At 41.1% G+C, this 11,420-nt stretch overlaps 2 protein-coding genes across 4 annotated transcripts in view; one reads left to right on the plus strand and one right to left on the minus strand.

The window, feature by feature from the left end:
* Positions 1 to 11,420, minus strand: part of ZNF536 (zinc finger protein 536) — a 344,241-nt gene that overhangs the window by 167,441 nt on the left and 165,380 nt on the right. The gene's annotated exons all lie outside the window — the stretch shown is intronic.
* LOC120496298 lies at positions 2,472 to 7,162 on the plus strand. 2 transcript variants are annotated; one of them, XM_039696611.1, is made up of 4 exons: positions 2,472 to 2,487; positions 2,632 to 2,871; positions 4,611 to 5,601; positions 6,523 to 7,162. In XM_039696611.1, exons 3-4 carry the CDS (start codon positions 4,893 to 4,895, stop codon positions 6,555 to 6,557), a joined length of 744 nt encoding a protein of 247 aa, XP_039552545.1. In that variant the 5' UTR covers positions 2,472 to 2,487; positions 2,632 to 2,871; positions 4,611 to 4,892; the 3' UTR covers positions 6,558 to 7,162. The 2 variants fall into 2 exon arrangements, with proteins under 2 accessions (XP_039552545.1, XP_039552535.1); XM_039696601.1 differs by lacking the exon at positions 2,472 to 2,487 and having other exon boundaries at positions 2,540 to 2,871.

The raw sequence follows: 11,420 nt of genomic DNA on the forward strand, positions 1-11,420 counted from the left end.
TAGGAAAAATAAAACCCATTGGGTATATAAGATTTCCAGCTAATCAGGGAATGACAATTACAGTGCAGCACTAATTGTGGTCTTTGTGAATATTGAAGGTCTCTTTCTATGCACACAGATACATTTTCAGGACAGAAACCACCCTTTTATTGTTGGAAAGCACCTAGAAATCTCTGGACACTACTCTACCAGCAGCTGTGTTATTTTTCTTTAAGTTTAAATTATTGCACATGGCTATCGTTGCTAGGTAGGACTTGGCTTCCAGCTTTGTAACACTGATGGCTGAAGCCTGGGCTGGACTAAGAAACAAGCAAAAATTCAGAGGTGAAAATTACCTCTGTGGGGGTGGTTTGTATTTGTTAATGCCTTTTAAAAATTGTCTTGGATATTTGCTTGAGCAAGGTATTGCCAGTCTCTGCTCTCCAGGCATCCTAGCACTTGTACTCTTGTTGCTTTCAAGTTCAGTGTCACCAAGATACTTGCAGGCAACAGATCATCTAATAAAGAACAATATGATGTCAGTGTGTAATGACTTCTTGAGAAAAAGAGTGATGTTATTCAGCAATACAAAGAGACAGTCTCACTTTCTTCTCAGATAAACAACTTGGTAATGAAAGATTTTTTTAGAGGTATAGAACAACTGAAGGAAATTTAAAGGGGCACTAGCAACTTGTATGTTAAAAAGCCCAAACACCCATATTTTAAATATTAATAACAGACAGAGCCACTGATTCCATTTATATTGACAGGAAATTAAAAAATAAACACATAAAAATTCAGACGAGGATTTAAAAACACATTTTCCAGTGACAGACACTGAAGAAAGGAGTATTTCTCAAAACACAACATTTGCAGAAAAGCAGTAAAAATTATCACTATGCTCATGTTTCTACTAAACTCACGTTTGATGTAACTGATTAAAATATAGTAGATGGCACTGGTACCTCGTGCAGGATTAGAAGTTTAAAACTACAAATGCTACAAGAGTGTACCTTAATAGGCACACAATGCACAGCAGTCAAGCAGTGTCAGGAAGGCTTGAAGTGCAGCTCTCTTACATTTCTTCCTATACTTTAAGTCCCCTGCACTATCCAACACTGCTAAACATCTGTACTGTAAATGCAAATCAGGTCCAAATCCCTGAATATCTTTGTATTTTTTAATTCACTAATGCCATCAGCACTCTGCATGTAGCAAAAAGATGGTCATTATGAAAAGATATCATGAACCATTTTTAAATAGAATACATTTACATTTACCACAAACTTATTGCTAGTCTTGGTTTTGTTCTTTAATAGTGCTAAATAGTCACTTGGGAAAGCGTGTTATGTACAAACAGCGCTCACACAAGCTTAATTCTTCTGCAACTTCAGACAGGAGTGTAAAAAGCAAGCTGGAGTCCAAAGGCAAGGAGGTAGAGCTCCAGTAAATCTGATGCAAAGCCTAATCTGTCTTTTTGCTGTACAGTCTGTGGAATATTTGAAAGGGAAGCAAACACACCATCAAGCATTGCATGTTACTTGTCTCAGGGAAGTTCTGAATTTTTGATCACTCACCCACTCACAGATAACCAAAGGAAGGACCTTGCAAACCAAAAACATTTAGGGCAGGTCATCTATTTCTCCATCTCTCTCTCTTCATACAGGTTACATTCCAGCTTATCAGCAGACTGTGTTATAAATTGTAAGAGTCTAAGAAAGTAGTAGGGCCAATATTTCTGTCACTGAAAACTATTTCTAATGTAACTTCTGTGTGTGCTTTGTTTTAGCATGCAATGGGGTGGATGGACAGCTTTTGTGGTTTCCTCTCACTCCAAAGTGCAGTGCCTCTTTCCTAGTGCACAATCTTGCAAATTTTTTAGAGAAGTGACATTCCTGCTGTTGGCACTGTCACAGGCAGACAAACCCAGTTAGCTCAGTGCTAACTGCCTACTGAGTTTGATCATTGGTGTGAGACAGGGTTGCACTGACAAAATACCAACCACAAACCTGGAAGACTCTTAGCTCACACTCTTGCCATTCCAATTCATACTTCAAAAGATGATATTAACTGGTATTAGAAGAGAAAAATAGTCTATTTTTAATTCATAATTGTAATAATCAGTTAAGAATATGGTAGCAGAAAATAAAATAAAAATTAGCTATAAAGCTAGCTGGCAAAATAAAACATATAAAACACCTACATAATAACTCTTACATGCTCAAAAGCTGTGGTTAAATGATCAGAATTGTACAGTGTTACTTTAAGATAGTGAAAAGTTGATGAGGCTGGTTGAGAAAAGCATGAGCAGGGCCTCTTGCTTATCATGCACCTGGCTCAAGCAGTCTCAGAGATCTCATGGCTCAGTGTTGTTCCAGTGAGGCACAGGAGAACATCAAGGCTCTGTACCAGGCAAAAGCCACACTCCCTTCACTGTGAAAAACAACACTTGTTATAAATCTGTTTCATTAAGGAGATAAGGGTGTGCACAGAGACCCTCTGATGAAGGTCAGAGAGCCTTTGCTGCTGCCTCAGTACGTGGAGGAGGAGGGCCAAAGTGTTTGTTCTACCTATTTTTCAATTATAAATTCTGACAGAGTAACAGAGACTCTCATTAAGCTCCATTAACATATTGACTTACACATCCCTCAGGATTCAAATGAAGGAGAACATGGGACATGCAACGCATGTATGACCAAAGTCACCAAACCCTGTCCATAACATGCAATTGTTCCATCCCCTTGGGACAGAACAAAATTTATAATATAAAAGGGAGGCTTCAGGACACAAAAGGCTGGAGGAGGAAAACACCTCTGGAGGAAGAAAACATCTCTGCCTGCTCAGGACCAGCCAGTGGATGGCCTCTCCCCTCTCCTGAAGGAATGCCTCTAGGTGAGCTTTGCGTCTCCAACTGCATTGGGTACACTCGGGAATATCCAGTTTATAGATATATAGATATATTTACAGCTATGAGAATCTTACTGTGTGCTTTCTGCCATGACATGGCAGCACTCTGTAGCCAGTGCATTTGTCACTGGCAATTGGGAACCTGCTTCCCTGCTGTTTCAATAAACCTTCAATAAGCATTTGTGAACCTGGATCAGGCACAATCCTTATTGAACAAGAGCAGACCTATGGTACTGGATTGATAACTGCACTAACAGCACTTCTGTATTCCTGCAAGTTCTTTTGAGCTCAAATAGAGCTAGAGGGTTAAATTGGCTGAAATGAAGCCCAGGCACACCGAGCCCCTCTGATCTCAGGACTGGCTGGGACACAAGGGGTTTATTTTCTGCTAAATACCCATACTTAAATACCCTTAATGCAACAAGAGCTCACTCATCCTTCCACAGAACAAATATCAATTGATATTCATATTATCCCTTAGAAAAGTGTATAACTGTCGAACAACTTTTTTTTTCATGGAGGAGTCAGATTACAAGGATACTTATTTTCTGGTAGTATTTTAAGAGTAAAAAACATTATTCCTTCAAGGTATAAGTACAGTTACAACCTATTTCCTTTAATCCTTTTTCTTAAGTGTGATTCCACATCTGAAGCTGACAATGAATGTTATGCAGTTGAGTAAATATAGTTAAAGATACAAATAAGGAAGCCGCTTTCTCTGCTTAATATATAGAAAAGACATAAATTCATCAGCTCAAAATTGGGTTGCCTTTGTTTTCAATTTTCATTCAAGAATTTACAGAATTATTTTAAATTGATCTGATGACTTTCATGTTGTTTCTGTTATAGTACCTATCCACCAGTGACTGTTTTGAAAATTACTGAATGGAACCCAGTGCCTGAAATTATCACTATTGAAGAGTCTGCTCTATTTATTGTTTTTTAAACCTGACCTTTACTATCTGTATTCTCAATACAGATTTCATTTTCTCTTTGGTTTGTCTCCTATGGACTTTTCTGCGAATGTAGTAACAATGAAAACAGATAGTTTTGAAACACTACCTTCTGTATTTGCCAAAATTTACTCTACACTTTAAGTCCTGCTACTTAATGTCTGGTATTTTCTTTGGCTACAGAACCCTTTGAAATTCTCACTAGAGCTGTGAAAACCCAGATGATGAACAAGCACAGTAGTGCAGTGTATTGAGGATTTAACTTCAAAAAAACTTCCCAAGTTTTCTAGGCTTACTAGCCTCATCAAGCTAAATTGAAGTCAGCAGTGCTGTTCAAATACAGGTCAGGAAGTAAAAAAACCAAAATGTTTATGCAATCAGAATTCTTTCAATAGAAAGCATAGTAGCTTAATGCTAGTCAAAGGCAGAAAATGACTAAAAGCCCAGTAAGACAACATCACTGGATCACACACTCACACTCACCTACCTTCTAGCTGTAGTACATGGACATCCTTCATTCACAGTAAAAACTATACTTTACAAGCACTGTAAATTGCATGTTTTACACTGTAAAACATTTCAATTCAGTTCTGCTCAAGTTTGGCTGATAAAAGATCATTTCATGCACTTTTGGGAAGAAATAATATGAAACTAGTGCCCTACACACTCCAATTCTCCACAGCTTTGCACAATTGTTTATATTTTTGCAAAACACATGTAAACTGGCACAAAGTGCTACCGTTCTGATTTGTCTTTATTTCCCACTGTTAGGGGGAACAGCTTAAAAGCAGAAGACTGAAGGGAAGGACTGAGTGACCTTGCAACTGGGAATAACCCTTGATGAACCAGTGTGAACAGCACGGACCAAGTTTAACAGTGCCTGCATCTCCACTTCTGTGCCCCTGCCTGGGTGGTGATTCAGGGATCCCTGATTAGTGAGGTAACAGAAATAAATCTATTCTTTGTATTCTAGCCCTGACCTGGTGGTTATCCCAGCTGCCTGCCTGTGCCCACTCCCACATTTATCACAGTTGTCAGGATCTGGAAACAACCATGTCGTGGCTAGCGAAAAGGTCAAAAAAACCAAAAAAGCTGAAAAAGCTGAAAAAGTCAGGGGCCGGAGAGGCTGTGGTGGTGAATCCCCATATTCCAGGATGGCCCAGCACCGAGCGCTGGACCCCCGTGGCCACTTTCCTTGCCACGATGGCTACTCCAGAGACGTGGCCCGAAATAGACGACGGGGTGGTGGTGAGCCCCCACAGGGTGGAGATCGCCATGCGCGGACTGCCCTGGAAAGGGGCATCCAAGTCTTCCCGCAAGCTGGCGGGGAGGCTGGGCTGGCTCCTGGCCACGGGGCTGAGGGCGCTGGACCGGGAGGTGATAGCCCTGCAGAGCAAGGTGAGCGAGCTGGAGCTGCTCACCTACGCCCGAGCCCGCGACTGCGAGGCCATAGCGCTGCAGAGCAAAGTGAGGGAGCTGGAGCTGGTGACCTATGCCAGAGCGCTGGAGCGCGAGGTCACCGCGCTGCTGGGGAAAGTCAGGGAGCTGGAAAGGGAAGTTGTGACTCTGCGGGCTGCAAAGATGATCACACACGAAGTCACCACCACTCAAGCAGAGCAGTGCTATGAGCAGCAATGCACTATACAGCAGCTGGTGTCACCCAGGCATAAATATGTGGAAAATAAGGTGTTGATCTCTCAAGTTCGTGCTCCAGCTATGAAACCTTCACGGGATCCCAAAGAATGGGATGGAAATGTTTGGGGTGAGTATTCAGACTTTGAGATTGAGATTTAGCCAGACTTAGCAGATGGTGGGGTGGCATAGATCACACACATTTATACACTGAAAGAGCTACAATTATGCACTCCTAGACAAGGAAATCCTTTTAAATTAGAAATAATAATTCTAGATTATATAGTCTCATGGGGATTGCGGCTGATGACTGGACCAAACAGCAAAAAAAATTATCTGTAGAATCTTGGTCCCAGTTATTCCAAGGCACTGCCATACATTATACCCTGGTGGGAAAATGAATTAAAGATGTAGCTTGGGCACTGCAAGAAACTGAAAGAATTACAGGCCAAAATAGCATGACTGTACACCTTCAGTACAAAACACAGTGAGGACCAAAAATCTTTAAGATGGTGGATTTCCCAAAATATTACAGAGGAAATGGAATTGTTTATACCAATGGATTGTGCAAGCTCTTAATCTAGATGTGCTCATTCATATAATAACTTCTGACAACGCAGTAAAATTGTCTCTATCTTTTTCCTTTTATTCTATATCCTCTGTTAATATATTCTCAAGTGCTTGTATTTCACGTATCTTTGATTATCTCCTGTGTCTTATCTAGGGGGAATGCACTAGAACTATGTTATTTGTGTCACAGGCCCAACATTCAGTCAAGGTTCCATCTAAAATAGCACAAGCCAGACCTCTCCAGCCTGTGCTGACCATTACCCATTCTCCAGTTACCAGGCCTGGAGGAACTGGAGCAACCACATGTGTGTCACTGGACAGAGATGACACTCCTGTTTTCCTCCACAGACTGGCTTGTTGTGCTTTTTAGCCTTGTACTATAAGCACATATCTTGGATACAATTCTGCAAAATTAATATGTAAATACTTGTGTGTGGCTGTTTTTTATTGTAACTAACTTGTCATTTTTCTTTCTGGGAAGTGTCTGTAGAGCAGGTGACGTGTGCCCTCATGTGAGGTTTAACTTGGAAATCCAAGGCAACTGTTCCCCTGTAATTGGGAGTAACTGATGCACACTGTGGAACCTTGCAACACTGGTTACTGGAGAACTACATTCCCCTTCAACATCATGAGCTCTGTTCCAAGTTTGAAGGCGTGCGCTGCTGTGACCTGGCTGCAGAACCAGTTGGAGTGGGGGACATCATTCAGTATCTCAAGGACTGCAAATCACAACCTACTGGTGGTGCGTGTCAGGAGGGGTGGGACACTTGACTCAGAACATTATATGCTTATTTGTTTACTCCTTTTCCTCTATGCTTAAGTGCCTCTGTAAATCTCCCATCCCACATCTCCAGCCCTAGCAGCAGTGGTCTCTTGAGCAAGGGGGTGGAAAGTTGGGAGGAATGGGTTAAAAAGCGGAAGACTGGCGAGGAGGGCTGTAAATGGCTCAAGTGACCTTGCAGCTGGGAATAACCCTTGATAAGCCAGTATGAGCAGCAGCAGACAGTGATCTCCTGGCATGGACTGAGTTTAACAATGTCTATATCTCCTCCGATGTGCCTCTGCTTTAGGGAGTCCCTGGTTAGCAAGGTAGCAGAAATAAATTTACTCTTTGCATTCTGTCTCTGAGTTTGTGGTTGTCCTGGCTGCCTGTGTCGACTCACATCCCCACTCACTGTGCAAAGGTGTCAATGCCAACACACTGCACAGGGAAGCAGAGAATTAGGCCCCACAGTCTCTGAAGACACATTAGTACAGGCTCCTGTGAAAGAATAAGCAAGGACACTAAAACCACTGAGGAAAAGAACAATAATGTTTTTTCATTGATAATGCTATACATGTTCTTAGTAATGAGTCTCTCAACTCACTCTAAGTAAAGCAATTGGCATGTTCTTTAGATAGAGCAACAGTACAAATACAGCTGTGTATATCTGACACACAAGCATTTGATTTTGGACTTGCTGAATGTTCAGATAGTTGATGAGATCACTCCACTGTTGCTGCACATAAAAAGCAAGGTATCTGCAGCATGCCTAATTCTGACAGTAATCACTCTCCTCAACAGACTGAGAACCTGCATCAGGGTCACTCCTGTGCATGTTTTTTTTGCCCTCAGATATGTGTGCAAAAAATTGCTATTCACCACAGGGGAGCTGGGAGGAGACTGCCTGGGAATTGATGGGCACCAATTGTACCCGCAGCTGTGAGTTCTTCAGTTCTGGCTGCTGCAAACATACTTTCAGGTCTTTTCAGAGTTCTTTCAGTGCAAAAGAAATGGAGCCCATTCCTTGGTGATATTTCAGCAGCCTCATTGGCTTCAGTTTCTTTTGGCAAGTTCAGACAGATACTGAACCTGCCACCTGTATGAAAACTGAGTAGAACAAGAAAGGTAGTGCAATCTTGCCATCAGACATTCTCTTAAACATAGACAAACTTGCTGTACTGTTTTTATACAAAAGGTAGTGCAAATGATGTTTGGTGGGTACACAAGTAACATGGATTTGCTCGTACCACAGTACCACAATATATATATTCATACCTTTCCCTTGCTTGGATTTCACAGCTACCACAGTGCTATTGCATTGCCCAAGTCATACGGCCTTGTCCCTTTAGTGTCATTGAAAGTGAGTTTGGTTTTCACTGCAAAGTATCTGTATGTTCAACGATGAGACTTAAAAGAAACTGCCAAGCAGAGAGTAATAGAAAACTGTTCTGTATTTGTTCACTACTTCTTCTTCTCCTTTTCATTAATGTCCACTTTCATTCCTTACCCACTTTCCAAACAAAGTTCCTTATAATTATACTATAATTATACCCTCAAAAAGTCATCATTTACACACAGTTACTACTGAGCAGCATCTGAGCAACCACAGTATTATTTCTACAAAGAATAGGAAATAACTGTGGTGACACAGATACCATTGAGTGGTAAATGTGGTTCTATGTTGCCTTAGAGTTCTTCACTGTACTGGTACCATACCTGTCTCAAGTTACTTTTTCAGTGACAGAATAACAAGGAATATATTAATCATAGTAGATATCCACTTGATTAAAGATATATGCACATACCACATACCTAGACCCATAAAATCCATAAGATTAAAAGAAAGGCACTGGAATATACAAAATAACAGTAATTGTCACCTTCCACTTTTATAATTTTTCCTCTTTACATATATGGTATCTTTATAAACCCATCTATTTCCAGTTGCTAAACAAAATCAAAGATGTTCTGTCCTTTCATTGAATTCTCTACAAATTAAGAAAAATGGCTGTTTGCTTTTCTTTTGTTCACATAAATATTTGAATCACCTTTTGGTCTCAGTCAGATCATACCTAGTATTCCATAAATCTCCCAGGAAAGTGGGAAGTGTTTAAGATGAATGCTTAAGACATTTCAGAAAGTCTTTTCAGATTTGCTTCTGTCCTCTCTGAATAGTTTTGTTAGATCATTAAAAGGGAAAAATATGCAGCTTTTGATAAATAGGCTACTCCCCTACCTTGGTGTTAGATAAGATGTGAGTAGACCAGTTTTCAATTACATTAGAATATGATATATGTGGTAAGGCATTCCTTAAAATGTGATGAAGAGGTCATCTAAAAAGAGACACAGGAAGAAAACATGGCTAGAACTCAAGAGAGAAATGAACAGGAAGCATAGCTGACAGAAGTATGAGTGTATAAATCCCACTTACAGCCATTCTTACAAAGCACATTTAAAAAATAAATAGCAGTAACTCTACTGCACATTTGGTGATTTTTCTTGGGAGATCCTTAACATTAACACTCTGTTAACAGTGTCTCTGTTGCTCCAGAAAGATCAGAAATGAGCTCAAAACACCAGACATAGCCCAGAAATCCCATCCTTCTGCCTCTTAGTCTTTAGTTTAATATTTAAACAAGGCCCAAAATATTGCTACTCCACTGTGTGACTGAGGCTGTCCATCACTGAGCTCCTGGGAATGTCACACTCCACGTGACTGCTGTGCACAAACAGAAAATACCACACTGCTATATCACCCTCTTCTTGGACCTCTGCCTAATGTTCCCTTCCCACTCACTCTTGATAACAGTCACTGACATGCTAGCCTGTGAAACTGCAGCCAGGCTCCTGGGAGTCACTGAAAGCCCAGAGGAACTGTCCCACATGCTGAGACTGTCCAACTGCAGCCAGCAGGCAGAGAGGGCTGAGGGGGCAAGGAGCAGCCTTCATCACAAATAAGGAGAGCATTAAGTTGGTTCAGTCAACTAGATCAAGTCATGACGAGTAAAGATGGCACAAATCAGGCTGCATTTGCTAGTGATAAGGGTGAAGGGATGCTCCACAGATGTCTTAGCTAGAGTCTTAGCTAGATGTCTTAGCTAAATTCCACTTGATTGCCACCCACTGATGCAGGTACAAACCCATCAGTAACAGCCCTGTCACAGTTCCTCAGTAACCCCTCGGATGCAGCTATCAAATGGACATGAAATGGATCAGAATTCATGTATTTTGCACCCAGAAACTCTCTCTACACCCCTCATGGAACTGGAAGAGCTACCAACTCCTGGTGCAAGACAGCCAGCATAGTAGGGACTGCAGGGAACAGACTCAGCTCCAGAAACCACAGACACTTTCCCTGCATTGGGACAGGCTGCCAGTGCTCTTTGGTTCAGCCCTAAGGAGACAAGCTTACTTTCATTACCAGAAAAATAGAGTGGAGATGCAGACATCTCTCTTTTTAAGCTCTATGGGACTTGCTTTTACCCAGATCAGTAGTAATGACAGATGTCAGCTGTGAGTGACAGCATTGCCTTGGGAAAAAAGGAGAGTCCAGTTTCCCTGCACTGCCAAGTGACAGCAGTTCAAGCCACCAGGAATGGAGATTTCTTACTAATATCCACCTACTCTTTTACCAAGAAGACAGGCAATCTCATTTTGCCAAAACTGTGCAGGCCTTCAGGATGACAAAGCCTATTCCTCAGCCTCCCAGAAAAAGTCAGTATTTCTGAGACTTGTGACCCTTCCTCCAGGATCTGGGGGCTTGTACCCTAACTTGGGGTGTGATATTAGGGCACCTAGGTAGGCTCATCCAAACCAGTGACATTCTGATGTCCAAATCAGCATCAGACTTCCCAGAAAGGCAACGCTGTGTTGGGCTGCATTTTCAGCTTTCTCCATGCTGTGTTAGAGCTGTAAGAATTTAGTGGTGCCCCTATGAATTGTGAGAATGAACAAACACCAAGAAACAACTCATATATATAACTCATATGAGTTATACGTATACATACTATACATACTATATATATACACATATATATATACTCATATATTATATATATAACATTGGAGTGTGTGTATATATATACACACATATATAAATATACTCATATATCTATGTATGAGATATGGATATATCTCATATCTATATGAGATAGAGCAGAAATACATTGTGCTTTCAATTTTCCAGAGATCAGTGATTCCCATTTACCTAGAGCCATGTGGACACCCACAGATTACAATCTGAAGGCTGAACAAAAACCTACAATTTAGGCTCTTTTCCCTGGCAATAAAAATACTTTTTTAATGTGATCACACTCTCTCTACCAATAGACCATGTTACTTGAACATGCCATGAGAGGCAGGAAAGAGACTCATTCTGTGGCCTTTCCTTTGCAACAGGACTTGGACATGTGCCTTGCACCAAGTCATTGTGTCCCCTCCACAGCTCATAAAGCATGTGCTTTGCAAAGACATGGCAGGGAGGTGTTTTCTTATTTTTTTAGTACAGTGCCCTTTTGCAGCTGTTACTCATAATGGAGTACAGCCTGACAGTAGCAATGTTGGGGCTAATTCTATTATTTCACTAGTGCTAGTGGAATTGATCCTAGATTTAAGCA

This window comes from Passer montanus, unplaced genomic scaffold (genome assembly GCF_014805655.1).
Source record: "Passer montanus isolate IOZ18808 unplaced genomic scaffold, ASM1480565v1 scaffold113, whole genome shotgun sequence".
NCBI lineage: Eukaryota > Metazoa > Chordata > Aves > Passeriformes > Passeridae > Passer > Passer montanus.

Coding starts and splice junctions, on each gene's coding strand:
- LOC120496298 (XM_039696611.1), top strand. CDS start 4,893: ATGTCGTGGCTAGCGAAAAGGTCAAAAAAACCAAAAAAGCTGAAAAAG. Junction 5,602..6,522: donor ATGGGATGGAAATGTTTGGG/GTGAGTATTCAG, acceptor CTTTCTGGGAAG/TGTCTGTAGAGCAGGTGACG.